This window comes from Falco peregrinus, chromosome 5 (genome assembly GCF_023634155.1).
Source record: "Falco peregrinus isolate bFalPer1 chromosome 5, bFalPer1.pri, whole genome shotgun sequence".
In the NCBI taxonomy this organism is placed as follows: domain Eukaryota; kingdom Metazoa; phylum Chordata; class Aves; order Falconiformes; family Falconidae; genus Falco; species Falco peregrinus.
This window is the reverse complement of record NC_073725.1, coordinates 48043946-48061489: the sequence shown is the minus strand read 5'-3', so window position 1 is coordinate 48061489 and position 17544 is coordinate 48043946. Positions and strand designations below refer to the sequence as shown.

At 37.9% G+C, this 17544-nt stretch overlaps 1 protein-coding gene across 14 annotated transcripts in view; it reads right to left on the bottom strand.

The window, feature by feature from the left end:
* The window catches only part of SVIL (supervillin), a 142487-nt gene that overhangs the window by 33745 nt on the left and 91198 nt on the right, over positions 1 to 17544 (bottom strand). For 11 of the 14 annotated variants that reach the window (XR_008747521.1, XM_055806458.1, XM_055806456.1 and 8 more), the window contains 8 exons: positions 15145 to 16032; positions 14644 to 14814; positions 13991 to 14025; positions 12790 to 12851; positions 12286 to 12425; positions 9929 to 10181; positions 6832 to 7318; positions 5025 to 5244 (listed from right to left, as the gene is read on the bottom strand). Coding sequence is in view for 13 of the 14 variants with exons in the window: in XM_055806458.1 (XP_055662433.1) it covers positions 5025 to 5244; positions 6832 to 7318; positions 9929 to 10181; positions 12286 to 12425; positions 12790 to 12851; positions 13991 to 14025; positions 14644 to 14814; positions 15145 to 16032 (2256 nt within the window). In the remaining variant the exon portion in view is untranslated. The remainder of the gene's footprint in view (positions 1 to 5024; positions 5245 to 6831; positions 7319 to 9928; positions 10182 to 12285; positions 12426 to 12789; positions 12852 to 13990; positions 14026 to 14643; positions 14815 to 15144; positions 16033 to 17544) is intronic. The other 3 variants (XM_055806464.1, XM_055806463.1, XM_055806462.1) reach the window with 2 other exon arrangements.

The window sequence follows — 17544 nt, the reverse complement described above, 5'->3', positions numbered from 1 at the left end:
TTATTTTCTTTGAAGTCCAAGAAGAAAGAGGTCTGTTCAGCAGGCACACACCAATTAGGTCTCATCAGGCACATCAAATGACAACTCTGCAGTTTCTGCTTTCACTACAACTCCTAGGGATCACTTAGTACCTCCTTGCTTAGCTCAGGCATTGCTGTGACACAGATCAGTAGTACTAATGTACTAGTAAATTGGTGCTAACTATACTACAACTGTGAAATCTATGTGCAAGATTCAACTCATGTAAAGGATGGCTGATATTTAAAGTGTGGATTACCATTAATCTCAGGTAAATAGGATCTTTTAAAAGTACTATTTCCTAATCTTGAGCAAAATTCTAAATATAGCACAAACGGACACTGACTGGCTCTGGTGGGGACAGCATGTAGATTTATTTTGCTAAAATTAGAACCTGTTTGTCCATACTAACCCTGAGGTGATTAGTTTTGAGGGTAGGGGAAGTCAGTTAGGAATACAAGATCTACACAGGCATGATCTCACTTTACCTTCCTCAGAAATTAGTATTTGTAGGAATTGTCCAGGCTTCAGAACTTATCCTTAGTAATCCATACAACATGTATCTGCAGTACTTGTGCAAACAGTTGCATCGGTCCGCTAAGTAATTTTTATTCTAGTTGAATTAAGTTTTACTAAATAACTTCCTTTAATCTAGGGCATTTCAGTAAGGATATACAAAACCCTTAACCCTAGTAACATTTTAACAAGTTCAGTAGTTAAACCTATTTTGACCACAAGACATGGAGATTTCTCTCTAGAGATGTGATTACTGTTACACTCACAGTAAATCTTGTCTTGAAACTCTGAGAAGGAAAGGATAGGACTGAATAGGTCTAGCTAGAAGCCAAGTTTCAGGCAGCTGCTTCCTGCAAAAATCCAGGGGGTGCAACCATGCTACTGACCTATTCAAAGATGACCAACTGGCCTTAAGGCAGTCATTTGAGAAAAACTGAGAATGCAGAAAACAGTAAATCCACAGAATACAATGGCAGCAAGAATGTTAGTATTCAAGAAAGCAGTTACTTCCTCTCTTCCTGGCCCGGCAGGCAGTGCTGGCAGGCTTCACACTGCCTGGTTGCTTCATACCTCACAGCACAGGACGAGTAGGGGTGAAGAGGACTCACAATAAGGAGTTGAGGCCATAGTCATTGTTTCCAGAATGCATACAAGATTTCACTGCCCAGAACTAATCTTCTGGAGTGCATCCATGCATGTGTGAAACTGTGGAGGAGACCAAGATGGGACTAAATTGCCACCATGCAGTTGAATAATCTTCAGTAGTTATGTTCTCTCAGGTCAGCTTTGCTTAGAAATGATCTGATAATTGAAGCTGAAAGGCATTTTGGTCAGTTGTGGCCTGAGATGGGTTTGTTTTGAAAAATGTCTCTAGCTGCTCAGCATAGCAGGCAGAAAAAAAAAAAAATTCTCTTTTTTTAACCTGATATTACTGCAGAGTATTTACCCTAGACCTTTGCCCCAAACAGCTTGGTTGATCAGGAAGAGAACATCTAATTCTGATTATGCTTCTGTGTCTCTGAAGACTTTGTTTTGCTTTCTCCTGCCATAAGGATGGATTCATACTAGCCCTCCACTCTTCACTGGTATGAAACAACTCCTAGAGTGAGAACACATTTGTCTGTTTTGAGCAATGAAATCACCACTTAAACTAAACATGTATGCCCTGTATGCCATTGAAAACTTGACTGATGTGTAAAACCTAAAGCCATGAATTACTTTTGAACAATGGAAACAACAATAAAATTAGACTGCCCAGACTGAGCAACAACTGGAGGGCACCTTTCTGTAAGAATAAAGATGCAAGAACTACCGAACTGGTTCACACAAGCAAGCCTACCAGCCACAGTAGCTTAACCCAAAGTACGCAGAAGTTGATTCTTTGGAAAGTCTGCAAAAATGAGGCAATTATTGGGTCTAACCCTTGGATTTGTTTAAGGCCTGCTGCCTAGTTTCATTGCATACCTTTAGTTTTCTGCTTTTGATAAATATTGAATAATCATTCATTATTTGCTTTCACAGTTCTGTTCGTACTACTTTTGCCTTCAAAAGTTCCCTTCCTGATCGGAAAAAAGTTTTACTCTTTCCTTGAAAGAAAAAAGCTGCTTATATATCTGCCCATCTTTGACAGCTTGCTCTGCATCCTTCTTTCACCTACTACTGAGATAGAATATCCACCATCAAGATCAGAATCACCGTCATCCCAAAGGTGTCAGGATGGGTTTAAAGCAAAAGCTTTCACCACTGAATGCAAAATGTTGGATTAATACTGAAGGGAAATAGAAACAAGATCTGAACAATGGTTTTGCCTAAATAAGGAGCACTGTATGAAAGGCCTTGGCAAAAGTCCTTGCAAAAAATGTCAAAAATGACACATCTTTCTTCTGTGGCAATATTTTAGTATCTTAGCCGCTAATGTTACCCTCAACACAGATTAAACTGGACACAGGTTTGGCTTTCACACATACTCCACTGGCTGTACTTGACCAGGTATTTTCAACTAAATCATAAATCCTGGAGGCTAATATGAGATAAGTAGCTACAAAAAGGAATCTGATTGTTAAAAAGAGTGCATAAAATCACCATAGTGGGGACTAGTCTGCCTAAGAAAGTCTTGCTGTGGCATCCATACATGAAACAAACAAACAAAGAAGTTTGAAAATTAAGTTTAGGCTGGGCTCTTCCTGAGAAGGAATGAATGATGGTAAGAGATTCACCAGAAATTGGAGTTATCTGTAGGTTTTTTGCCAACTTGTAAAGCAGACCTGATAGGGTGGTGTTCTAGCAACTTTGGTCTTTATAAATACACAAAGACAGGTAGTTACACACAACTGATGCTCCACTTGAAGTTCTCCCAGACATTCCTCTTCCTGAAGGCAAGACAATTAAAAAAAGCTTTCCACCATTCATATACAACATATCAGTGGACTGGCCTAAAACAAAACACAGCCAAGACTATCCAAAGATATAAGACTCTGCTCCCTCTCACGTCCAAGCTGTATGTTTACATAAGAGAGGATACATGTCTTTTCTTCCTTGAAAAATCATTATTTTCATTCTTCCATATACTATAGGTAATTTTGAAATGCCAGGCATGCACTCACTTCACAAGGATAATATTAGTTCAGTAAAGTAAGTCTTTGTGGAAAATCACTTTCATCCAGACCAGTATGCATGCATCCTGCCCAAATATCATTACATCTGTGGAAAAGCTGTTCTTCCATAAGGTGAAAGAATGTCTGACACAGCCAGAAAAATTCACTGGATGGGAAGATGGAGTTAGTGAATGTAAAAGGGGAAAAAAAAAATATCCAAAGTGTAATAGTTAATCTTTAGCAGAAATCTTCTTTGAGGTTTATGAATACTTGGCATCAGCAATAGCCAAGCAAAGAAAATAACTGGTTGTAGTTTTTTGTAATTCTGGGCCAAGAAATAGACTACTGAGGTATTTTGGAAGGCTAAAACATTTTGATACCAATTCTGCCCTTTACAGACATTTGTGGAATCAGTATATACAAATTCCTGACAAAGCAGCAGGTATTTTCTTTTGTCAGCTTTGGGACTGACTAGACAGTCTTGGAGGCCTAACGAAAGCAATTCCAGACTGTGCGACTGATAGTCCTTAACATCAGTTCCTCAAGAGATCAACTCAACTGAAGCATTAAATTTAGGACTGAAACAGCTGCTAATACTTGGATCTTCCCCTCCCTCCAACCTCTTTTTCCTCGCTGGGATCAGGGAAGGCAGATAATTTATCACCTATAAACCAGAAGTTACTGGTGTTAAACCTCACCTGTGCAGACAGTTGACATATTTACAGAAGAGGGGTGGAGGGTGGGCGTGGGTGAAGGTTGCTTTGAACAAAGCAACAGCAAACTGAAAAAGGTAAGTATATCCTTCAGAAGGGGGACTAAGACTATAGAGCTGTTGTAGCTGCCCCTGCATCCCCTCTTTATGTTAAGGGGATAACAGGGAGTGGGGATGGTCTATAAATGAGGATGACTCACCTCCTAGAAATACATGAACGTAAGGAGCATGCTTTGGAATCATGTTTAAAACAAAAGAAGTTAGGAGTTCCTAATATCTCCCCCCCTCACCAAGTAAAGGAAGGCTTTTACACAGCGAAAGTTTAATCAAACAGCTATTTTTATTTATTGGTTCTGTTTTCACTGCAGAAAAACTGAAGTAAAACCAGGCCTATTCGTCAACCTGAATTTTGCAGTTTTACTCACTGGACTGCTACTAGATCTGTTGACGGTTTTGGGCTGAGTTTATCCCCTCAAAGTTTTAACTAAATTAGAATGACTTTTACAAGTACTACAGCAGCTATTGGAGGTCCACCCATGAACTCCTACTGTCCATACAAGCACAGAACACTCAACATTTTGTTTCAGATCAGAATGATCTTGGGCTCAAAAAAATATTTCTAATACTCCCACAAACCTGTCTAACTTACTACCCTTTTAAAACCCCTACAGTAAGTTCTCAGAAGTCAAAATGGCAACCATGTATTTCTGAAGCAGAGGGGGAAACATCACAGAGTCTGTCCCTGACTCCCGGTACCGAGCTTATTTAAAAGCGCACACCCAGAGACCAACAGAAAACCAGCTATTAAAAAATTAATCACATTATATCTGTTGTAACTAAAAACGGAACCTGGGGAAGTATATTGAGTATATCAGTATAAATGTAACTAGAACATGTATTTTTACAACTTTCAATTTCTGAACTACTTATTGATTATTCAGGTGGCTCTTTCAAAATCAGATTATCATGTTCTCTTGAACAGTAATTCTCATTCACCACCATCTGCTTTATAAGCATGTCAGGCAGATTAGCTGCATGTTGCTACTGTTAGTATTTGACATCTAATAAAGGCTAATAATCACCACTTAGCTTTTTCAGAAACAGGTTTAAAGCTTCTTTTTATACCATCTGTCTAATGATTGTATTAATAGAGATCATTTTAAAGGAAAGTGAAATTTAAGTACCTTTCTTTAATTGACATCGTTTTGCTGGAATTATCAAGGACATCCTCAGTTGTTTGTGCTTTGTTCTCTCCAACTGAAAACATCTCAGAGGAATTCTTATAAAATTTGCCTTCCAATTGTTCAGAGAGCTCCTGAAGTCTACAGGATGCCACAGCTGCAGTTTGCGGAACTGTCCTCATTGCTGATGTGCTGGTGAGTTCAGAAGTAGGCTCAGCATGGTCTGCCCATTCAAAAGAGAAGTGCTGAATTAGACTTAGTGCTGTTCTGAAACATATTTTACATTACTAACACTGAAGCAGCAAATCTGGTTTTTAATATTCAAATCACATGCTACCCTAACAGGAAAAAAATCTCTGGCTGAACTACAGTACAAAGATTATTTGTGCAGTATTATCTGCTGCATAGACTGGCCATTAGTGACCGAGGTTCACACGAAGCCACCGAATATCATGTTCAATATACAATTCTGAACTTCACATGGAAGAAGCACAAACGGCTGCTCCTGTCATCACACCGACAGGATAACAAATGGACAGATGCAAGTAAGAGTGGAACACAGAGTAGGAGAACATAAGCAGACAAAATTTAAGTAAGAAATTAACTTATTGGTAAAGTAGCTTAATGCATAAGTAGCATACTAGGAGGGCATTTAATAACTTAATAAAGGTATTATTTTCTAGGAGGGTGTTGGGGGCTTATTTGATTTTGTTTTTTCAAGCAGCAATTAACCCACAGGAAAAACTGCCTTGATGAAAGATAAATGCACATTACAGTTATCCTTAAGGAAATAAGTGATCTTCATTTTTCTTTTTGAAATTTTACAAGCACAACGCCCCCTCTGATACACAACTGCTCTTGTTTTATCCCAGTCTCCATCTTCCCTGCAGTCACTGAAAGTTAATTGGATAGAACAGACGCTGCTTTTGAGGAATGTAGACAGAACTATACCCTCCTCCCTACACTTGTTTGAAGACCATTAAATTAAAAATAAATTAACTTCACAGAATGAAGACAAAAATGTTTCTAGCACTACAGGGTACTGTGGTCCTGTATCCCATCAAAATAAAACAGAAAATTAATACAACATCCTTCTGAATTCAAGCAAATAGAAGGGTTTTATGCAATGACCAAACTGACTATTTCCAAAGCACTTTATTTAAAGATGGGTAAGTTTACTTGTTAAGTCTGAATTACGCTGTGCATATAGAAATGTAGTTGCTCTGAGAATTACTTTTTTTATATTGTCAACATTTTGAAGAGAAAATAATAGTTTTGCAAAATTAGTTATCTGAAAATTATCTGCTACTAACTACATATACACATATATAGCTAATATGTAACTATACATGCATGAGAAGGCAATAGTTAAGAGTAGATGCTTAACCCAGAGCAGCAAGTTTAGTTTGTTCAGCATTTTGGAGGGCAGCGGCAAGGACAAAAGCAGAAAGGATAAATCTTAGCTTCAGCATATAATACCACTTCTTTCAAAGTAAGAAAATTTGAATAAAATTGAGCCATCTTTAAAGGCTGAAGAATTGAAAGAATAACAAAGAAAAGTGTATTTGTAAAACTTAAGATTTCACAGGTAATTCTCTAATTTTAAGTGGTGTTAAAAAAATGAAACATAACCAGCCTTGATAACGCTTGAAATAAAGACTTTTAAACTAGAGAAACACCACCGTTTGCTGAATGAGACTATTACAAGAGCAACTATATATTGCAACTCTTTGCCATGTCTTTCTTTTCATAACACTTTCCAAATCCATCTTTTCCTCAAAGGACTGGCCTTCTTTAACTTCCTTTTTACCTTGCATGCCAGTAGTGATTTCCTTCTGTTCAAGAGGCTGAAAAAGTGCTTGTGAACTAAACAGTTCCGTGCTGCCCTTCCTCAGGAAGCTGTATGTTGTCTCTTTATGGTAGTCTCCTGTTTTTTCAGGAACAGGATGTGTGGTTTCTTCCTCAAAGGAGCTGTACTTTGTAATTTCATTAGCTTCATGTGCTAGAAACCTCTTTCTCTCTTCTTCATGCTTCATTGATGCTCTTTTACTTTCTAGTGCTTCTGTTGAGGGCTGCCACTGTTCTGACTTCTGTGTGCGTTTTCCTGAAGAGTCCAAGTTTTCTGCTGAAGAGTGGAATCTCAAATCAGCTCTAGTGGTAGCACTCATGCTTCCATCACCAGCTGGCTTCGTGTGCAGGTCTCCAGCATGCAATGAAGAAAGGGCAGATGCCATTGTTGAAACCGACATTGCAACTGCAGTTGACAGGGGAGTAATTTTTCCACTTTCATTTTGTACCTATGCACAAAAAACAAACAAACAAAAAAAAAGGGACCTAAGGATTTAAAAGCTCCGAAATCATCAATTCCTGAAAACAGTTAATCGTATCAGAGGTATCCTTCTTTATAAATGTAGTGCTCTACAAATATAGACTAGAAACACATATGGAAAGCAACAATGCCCCCACAATTTGGCTGCAGGCAGATTATTCCACCCAGAGAAGAAATGACTGCATGTGAACAGCAACATCTTTAGTAATAAAGGGTGTATGTGTAGCATGCAACGCAATGTTGTGTCAGGGCTCCATAAAAAGGCTCATACTGGCATGGTACTGTGAAGCACTGGGGAAAGAAATTAGTTCAGGTTCCAGACACCGGATGACATGCCATGTGCCCAAGCTAATCAACTCTGCATCTCAGCAAGACTAATTAGCTTTGGCACAGCTCTGCTCTGATACGGTTATACAGCTTCCAGCTCTGGAGCTAGCTCAGCGCCAGAGAGAGATTCTGCTCTGTGCTGTCCTACATAGAGCAGACATTCCTGACGTTTCTGCCACATAAATCACCTTCATGCAGGACTGTTATTCTTTTTCAAATATAAACATTGGCTGTCATGTACACCTCTGAGCAAAGTATTTGAATCTTAGAAACATATTAAAAAACCTTAAAAAACCTCCAAATTTGCTTTTCCAGCCTCCACAGTGGAAAAGCTAATCTTTTCTACTCTTCTAAAACAATAATTTTGTAAAGTTTTCCTACAGAAAGTTAAGAAGCAAAATTTTTCTGAAATGCAGAGCTTGGCTTTGCCTTCTCCAAAGGAGACAAAAGCTATGAAAGAAACTGAAAATTATACCTTCATACACATCAAGAGAGGCTTTTTTGTTGTTTTTTTTAAACTGCAGGGCTAGAGAACAACATGCAAAAGGAATAGACAAAAATCACACCAGTAGGAGGAAATCAACTGAAAACTTAAAATGCACGTGCAAATTCCATAAAGCATGGCCAATAGTCATTCATTAAACAAATGGGAAAGCAGAGCAAAGACTATTTTGCTAGCTCAATGATTCCAAAGAAAGAATAAGAAAATAGTTACCAGTTTACTCTTTTTCCATTGCATCTATCAGAATCAGAAATTTAGAAGAGATCAGCAAAGAGATTTCAGCTTTAATTACAAGATATTTACATTTGCAAAATATTTTGGGAACATAACTTCTAGTTATCTCTTTTGATACCTTCTGTTTCTTCCTAGAAAAAATGTAACTGCATCTCAAAACATCCCAACACTACAAATGAACGGTTCACTACAGAAAGTCTTTTTGAAAATATATTCCTATCAAGCCTGGTTCAGAGTCAACTCCGGGTTGTTTTGCTAGGTTCAGAAAGAGATGACAAAACATGCTTCCTCTGCGTTTCCTTCCTTGAAGAGCGAGTTTGTTCTGCAAAAGTCTGACAAACTAATGTGAATGTCACTTCTTTCCCACCTTCTTCAGCCCATTTCTGTTGATCACCTTCCTGGCCCTCGAACAAGTTAGTGACACACTCTTTAATATTAAAGAGGCCAGGCTGTGACAGTGGGTGGCATGTGGAAAATGAATGGAAAGAGAACTATGTAAGGTTTTGAAACCTTGTTAAAATTAATTTGCCAAATATTTACCACTACTTCATGCCTAAGTAAAGTAAGCATAAAGAAAAATTATATATCTGGACACCTTTGCACCAATAGTTAGAGAAATCCTGCCTTTTCACTATTCCATTATTATAATACGGAAAAGGTAACATCATGATTGAAGCATATAGGAAGAGAAGAACAGGAACTTTCTAACACTCTGATGGATCCAAATCCCTAGAAATACAACATGCATAGGAGTTGTGCTTCACTGTTAAAGTGATTTCTTTTAAAGCTGTAATACTAAGAGACTGATGTTTCTGCTGTTGTGAACATCAGCTCTGAAAGACCACTGCTGAGCCATCTTATACTCAAACTTCACTAAAAAGCCAATCCTTTTCAGTTCCAATTATATGAAGGATACCAGAACAGGAAGCCCAATTCCACTGCACATAGTAAATAATTTCATTTTGACTATGACCTTCTAAATTTCAAATGTATTCTGCATTTGCAGAGGGAGGTGGGAAAGAAATCTATCCCCACTCCCGGATGAAAATGACAAAACATGTCCTGACTAATAATGGAAACACTTTCAGTGCTTACAGGAGAGAGTCTGAAAGTTACACATGACAAGCTCCAAAATTCCCTGAAAATACATCTAAAGCACGATGACACGTGTCACAGTTTTTACCCCTTTGGTCAGGAATTTACTTTTAAAAGACATATAATACTCTGCCAAAAAAGACAGGCACTGCAAAAAGGTACAGCGTACACTAATCAGGAAAATGATACACTCTTGAATTACTTAAAAAAGAAAAACACATCAATGAAGTTGAACATTTTAAAGGATGTTGTTCCTCAGTGTCAGAAGACTGCTTCTTGACAAGCTTTTTCCTGCTAATATGTCATGACCCCAATGTGTAGCTCAGAGAAAGAAAAGACCAGTTGTTACAGCATCTTACACTTGAAGTTGTTTTCTCCAATAAAAAGAAACAAATGAAAAAGAGCTAAGACTGCACTTACCTGCTCAACTTCTCCAAGAGTGACTGGCTGAGTCTGGTAACGAGCATTCATTCTCCTGTGCCTAATATCTCCTCGACTCCTTGTGGAGATGGCCCTGGATACTGGTTGAGACAGTTTGTTAAACAAAGCCATCTTTTCTGCCAAACTTAAGGTGGAAGAATCTGGTTCATCAGACTGATCTTGCCCCATAGCCTCTTTGGCTGCTCTTATCTCTTCTTTAGCTAAAATTTTTTGGTGTGCTGATGCCTGCAAGCTGAAGAAACAGAACTGAAAATGAGTTTTGAAGAAGCCATTATGAAATTTTAAAATCTCAACCTGACAGAAGCAGAAGAACTGCACATGAAGCACAACAGCCAATGTAATATAGCAGCCTAAGTGGTTATGCAGTGGTTCAACATTGGCATGATGAATTCCAATTCAACAGCTGAAGATTTAAAAAAAGTTAAACTTTCATTCACAAATTCATTTGATTATGGCACAACAATTTTTTTAAAAGGGGAACTCCAGACTGAAGAGAGACTTTTCAGACCAATCTCTTTATACAGAATATAAAGCTATGGAGAGACATTAAAGATGCCTGCTGTAGAACAAACATGGGTCTTACAGTTCAATTTATGTAAAAATCAATTTTATTAGAAAGAACTTGTGGACCACATATGATAAAAACATTTAAAAGATGGATTTAAACTCCAAATTAAGTGCTGCTTTTTGGTTAGCATAAATTGTAGTGCCTCTTATAATTTTAAGTGGAACAGAATTTAGACTGTCTCTTGAGTTATTTCGGGTAACTCAAAACCAAAAAAATAGTTTTGTAATATACTCCATTAATTTTGAAGATCGTTTGACCAATGCTGAAGGCAGACATATTCATTCATAAAAGCTGTAACTGCGTTTGTCTCTACAATATTATATTTCATTCACCTCTACAATAATATAATTTATGGAGTTAGTACTATTTTATTTTTTTTTCCCCATCTCATTCAGAACAGACAAACAGTATTCTGCATCTTTACCTATAGGTGGTGCAATTTCTTATCTTTCCTTTAATTTTGCAAGCTAAAAAAAATAAAATATATATATATATGTAGAGACAGAGAAAGAGCGTATGTACTTCTTGTGAAATCAAGCACCCAGCTTTGGTATTTTCATTACAAGATGACATTACTGTGTAAAAAAAAAAAACAACAAAAAAACCCAAGAGCAAAGAGGGTTCTGCTAGGTTTTCTCACATGCAAATTCATTTCTTTCACAAAGAAGAATATGCTTCTGGAACAGGTAAGTGTGGTTAGAAAGGTTCTGAAAACAGATGCTTGACAAAAAAAAGTTGCATTGTTTTATCATGCAAACATAAATGACGTTGGCAAATGTTTTAAATATTCTTGAAATGAGTATTGACTTGACACATTGAAAAGGCATTCAAAACTTTAAAGATGCATCTGCTATTGAGGAATCTTGTGCTCCATGTAACATGCATGTTTATCCCGCCCAGTACCTGATAGGTTGTACAGTGCTCTTAACTACAGTGGGACTAGGTACTCTTGTCACTACTGTGTGGGTATTCACAGAACGTGAAGCAGGGGTAGATTCACTTTAAAGAATTGCCAAGGAGGGAAAATTCACAGGGAGAGAGAAGAAAAAAGCATTAAGAAAAGCAATACATTAAGTGTTAACTACAGAAAAGACCAAAACCAAACCAAACCAAAACAGAAAAAAGCCAAACAGCAATGATTTTTTAATTAACTGAGTTATATGCTGCGACCTTTGCAAAATATCTTCAAATACTTTCAAAGAACTAAAGACCTAGAGGAACAAACAGGTTGTCTATTGAAGTTACTCTTTACCCATAACATAAGCTATCTTTTAGTAGATTATTAGGTGAAAATCATTCACCTTTGTTTAATTTTCCCAAAAAGTTGCTTTTAGTTTTTCAGGAAAATTTCATGAGGTATGACCAGCGTGCAAGAAATCTATTTTCAAAAAGTATCTTTGAGATTTCAGAGTGTAAAAGGTTTTCCACAATACAAATATACATTGCTTAAGAAATTGTGCCATTTCCCTCAGCACAATGTATTTTTTTTTATTTGAGTGACAAACCAATGCTATGATTAGTCCCATTTACCTGATCTACAGGTGCATAAGCTTTCTACCAAATTACAGTCATACAAGTTATGCTTTACTAGTCCCTCTACTTCTAAAAAGGAATTTCAATATAGTTTCCAATGTGGTTCTCAAGGAAGTTGGCCCTTAACAATAAGTGTTTTCCTTGTTACAAAGTTGTAAATACCACATATATGGAACTTACTCCCAGATTTAAAAGCAGGAACCAAATTTAGAGCCAACATATGTACAATACTTACGTAGCTGCAATGACCACTTCCTCACTGGTTATTGGTTGCGTGTGTGATCTATCCTGCAAACGCCGCAGTCTTCTCTCTACTGCTGAACTTCTTGTAGGTGGTTTAGGAATATTTTTCATTTCAAATGATTTCTCCATTTCCTAAGAGGACATATATCGTAATTAAAACCAGGGAAGAAAGTTCTAAACCAGTACTTTCTTTTTAGCTTTCCTGCATGCAAAGTAGTAAATTTCCCAAATGCCCATCTCTGAATTAGGAGGAAATAATTGCACAGTAGGTATCACAGAGTTAAAACTAACTACACATCTCTCTACATTACATTCTTAAAGAAGACTTTCGAGCAACAGGTCTACTGTATAGATACGTGAGATGAAGTAAAAAAAAGTTATGTAGCTTGGACTTGGTCAACTGCATTACAATTCACTCTAACGCACTTTGGGTTCTTCAGTATCTTGTACATGAAATGTTTAACTCAGCCTTCTGTTAAGAGAATGTAATACTTACTCTAAAAAGCAGCCTCTTTGCAGCTACGCTTAGTTTGGCTCGGTCATCCAATTTCTCTTCATCTACACAAAGGAAAAAAGGAGACTGGATATAAGGAATCAAGTTCCTATTAAGTGCAAGGGGGTTTTTGACTAAATGATTTTTGAGCTCCTCAGAAGTTATGTTTTACTAAGTTAAGAAGCACCACCAGCAAATAAGCTGGCTGTTCCTCCCTTTTAACAAAAGACTTATCATGAACCAAATTGTTTAAACTTTACTTCTTTTTACACATATTGCATCAGAGGAAAATCCTTAACATGATTTGAGAACAAAAGACTTGTCTTCAATACTTTCACGTGCTTTCAAGTTATCCAAGTAACTTTTTATGATAATCAAACTTAATATATCTATGATAACACATGAACTATGAAAATAATTAGATTGAAAGACTTTCTTAAGGGTTAGTATTCATCCTGCTTTGTAGAATGTCTGTTTTCTACTAATTGAACCTACAAAATGGTCTCTTCTGGAAGCTGGTCATTCTGTTTACCACCTTGTGTCCCCATTATTCAGAGGCTCAGCTGGTATCCTTAGGAGCTGAAATCAGCATCCTCCAGATCCAAGAGCCAGCATCTCAAAGCTGCAGAGAATATCAGCTTTCAAATAGCATAAAGCATTAAATCTAAATTTAGTTACTCATGAGATTACCGACTTAATTTGTGACACACTTGCCGAGAGTGACAAGAGGGAAAGAGAAGCAAGATGGCAGACTGATTTATATAATTTAATAACCAATGCCTTGCAGCCTCCTTAGCTAGAAAATGTTACTAATAAGTTTCACACTATAGTAAAGATTTTTTGTTATTTATGTAGTTATTAGTCCTAGAGTGCTGATTAAAATGTGTGTGGGTTTTTTCCTCACCAAGTAGCTTATTTATTGTCTAAATCAGGAAAAAAAACTCCAACTATATTGAAAAATAACAAGCCATTCCCCCTCTTAACTTCCATACAAAGTTCAGTATCCACAGAAAGACTTTTGGACTTAAATGAATTTGAAATCAAGTCTGTAGTAAACACAACCCAAGGAAAAATGGTACTTCAAACATATTATAGGTAATGATAGCTATTTTCAAGTGGACTTCTTTGCATTATCAAGTAATTATTCAGTTAAAACAAAACATTTGCTCCCATTTCTTCCTAAGAAAATAATGTAGTAACATACCTTCAGCAGTTGGAATTTCTGCACTCAGAATTGACCTAGCAAAAAATTATCAAACAGAAGGAAGTTAGTTGGAAATGAGACATAAAAAAAATTAAATGCAAACTCCATCTGAAATAGCAGGACCTCAAAAGTCTTAGGAATAGGAAAACTATCTTACTCAAGTTTCAACAGTTCCTACTTTGACATCCTTTAATAAAGCAGAAAGGCAAGCAATTGCAGCCAAACTTAAATACAGTACACAAAAATGATTTCCAGTTCATCTTGCTGAAGTTAAAAGTCTAAGATTTGCTGCCCACTCTTTTAACATAAAATGTGTAGCTTTGGTTGTTTACAAAAAAGTAAACGATAAGGCAGAGTAGATTTTTTTCTTCAAATAAAACCAAAAGCATTTATCATTAGACAGAACCTGACAGCTGTAATACCTTAAGATGATTCACTGATCACCATTTTACGTTGGGGGGATTTTCAACAAATTGGTTTTGTCAGTGATGTTTTGGGTTTTATGTCATAAGAGGATATAACAAATACTTGATTGTTTTTAAAGAGAAACAATAAACTTGCAAAATGTTTATGCTAACAAATGAGCATCTCTTCACAAGCTTGTTCGTGTCTACCTGCACCGGAACACTACACAGAACTATGTGTGTGCCTACCTATCTGTCTCCTTTCGTTCTGCTGACGTTATAGGTTGAGTTTTAAATCTCTCAGAAGTCTTTCTATTTTCACCAGGAGAAAAATAGCGCCTCGGCCTTCGTGGCCCTCTTTCACGGTCACCATTGGCAGACAAAGTGCTGCCTGCTGTTGCCATCTCAAACCGAGATTCACTTTTAAACCACATGATAGAAAGTGCATAGAAAAGAAAATAGAAGAGAGAAGTAAAGCACAGATGTAAGCATCTCAAAATTCACTAGAGATCACTCTGCATGCTCCTCCAGCAACATGCACAGACGTACACATTCCAGCTACCCCACATCACAACTTGCGCTAGCAAGCAGAAGCACAAAAGCAGGATTCAGACCATCTCAGCCTCCAGTACACACTGGTGAGAGCCAAGCTGTGTGCTTTAAGTGCTGAACACAACTGCTGTTGAGTGTGTAATTTTTTGCTAAGGACGTGCAAATTTCACACGAAAATATGTCTGAAATGTCACCTACAGTTCCGTTTTCTTGTTGGCATTAGCAGTCTCCAGAAAGACATTACGGAGCTGGGCAACAGAGACTTTTGTGTCAACCATGCCAATCTCACCGTTTGGTGCATTTGCTTCCGTGCTCTCCTTACATTTAAAAGCTTCTAGCTTAGGAGCCACAGTATAGTCCGACACTGAGCGAGTCAGGACTTTATGCTTTGCGGTCGACACTTTCCAAACAGGAGTTTTTGCCTTGGCAGGCTGCGATACAGACCCACTCTGTATGTACATAACAGCTTCGCTCCTTTCTATATTCTCAGAGGTCTTAAACTGCTGCTCAGGAGCCTGCCTCTTATTGCACTCCAGCTCTCTCTGAACTTCTGAGTTAACTTTGAGCTTGCTTGCGAAAGAGGAACTCCCCACAGGGGTATCCAATTCTCCTCCTCCAAAAAGGCCTTCATGGTTCTTCCCTTGCTTGCGAATCTCAGAGGGCAAAATTGGTCTTCTGCCTTTGGAAGCCTGTTCACCCTCCAAGGAATCCTCTTCATCGGGCTTTGCTCCATAACCAAGTGCCTCTTTCTTTTCACTCTCTGATACAGTGGCCGCTGATGATTTTGTTAAGAGGCTAACACCGTCTGGTAGGAGAGGGCTGCCAACAGAGTTGTTTGCTGGTTCTTCTGTTGCCATCAGCTGAGCTGTGTGAGCAGTGCCAGCAGGCTGAATATAGCCATGTATTGGTTGGCGGACTGAACTGATGGGCTGATTTATAACCCTATCAAAGGCAGATGTTTCTGTCTGAAGAGGCATGTAGTGGGCTGGCACTGGATGGGATTTTCTGTGAGATACTGTGTCTGTGACAAGTTCAGGGCTTCCACGAGCACTTTCCTCTTTCACCAGTTTCTCTCTAACTTTTACTCTTTAAGAAAGAAAAAGGATTAAAGCTGTGAACAGCAATACCCAAGCTGGGAAGGAACACAGACACCTACTGTGGGCACAGACAGCAACATCGTATTAAAATAAAAAGCAATCAATACATAAACGAAAGCAATCTTACGATGCAACCCCTTCCTCCCCCTGTCCCCAGTTCTTAGCAGTAACATTGCTCAAAAACATTCAAGTGATTCACACGCCCTCAAACATGCATGACTCCTGAGAAGGTAACTGAGCAAGCTCTGAAAACGTACAGCATGTTCCCATGAGGTCACAACTGTGTGTGTCGAACAGCACATACCCATAGCCTCAAACAAACAAGATGATCAAAACTGCTTTCTATGTTATGGAAGTGTTAGGTTCAGCCTGAAATGCAAATTTCCTTGGCAGTCACATGTGTAGTCAGATTTCTGAATATACCTAAATACTGGACAGCTTACATCATACTAAGAGGCTGTTGCATTGGGGAAAGGGACGAAAACCCACATTGTTACATCCACCTAGCCCTTCAGAGGTTTTGCCAGAGACATTTTTACTTGTGCTTTTGTGTATCATGCAAGAAATGTTACATTTAGTATAACCTGTTTCAGTATGTGACAATAAATGTTGAAAGTGCAAGCCTTAAAGCCGGAAGTGACACTATGGATGGCTGTTCTTCAGAGGGCTTGCAGGGGAGAAAAGTATTTAAAAAAAAAAAAAAAAAAAGGAACAAACCCCCACCCAAAAACAGGCATTCTGTTTTACAATGTTTCCTTACATTCTAACATGCAAAACTGACAGGAATGTTCCCAAAAGTTACCTTACTTCAGTGTATTTTCTACAATCACCTATAGACTCGTGTAACGTCCATGCAAAACAGAGTCTTACTCTACCTTTAGACACTTAATTAACTGCTGCACTAGTGGAAGGCAAGCATGTGCAGCCGGAGGCTCTATGGCTACAACTGCAGACAAGCTCTCCAGCAGTTCTACAGCTACATCAAGTGTTCAGACAGCTTATAGGGCGAGCGTGGGTAAATACTGCATACACAATATTAAAAATTAAAGCTCTGTACTTCCTCCTGTCCCACATGGGTACAAACAAAGATTTTAATTCTGAGGAAGGAAAGAAACTCAAGCACCACAGGAGACCAGCTTTTTATTTGAAAGCAAGCAGTCCATCTGAAAGTATGTGCAATTCCAGGCTTGCTACCAAAAGACATTTTGGACTTTACATTATTTTTAAAAAAGCAAAATTTAGGAAAAAAGGCAAATTAATAGAGAATAAGCCAGGCCATCCAAAGTTATCTGAAACACCAACGTTTCTAATATTTTGGTGTTTCTTATCCCTAAGGATCAGTGCACTTAATCAGGGAAACTTCTCAAAGTTAAGCACAGAAAGTGTTCAGTTTGAAAAAGTGATTCTTTAAACAACATGTAGCAAGCATTCGCCAGAACATCCACACTGATGTTAGTACTGGGTTATAAGAATTACTTTAATCAGAATAATGGAAAAAGAG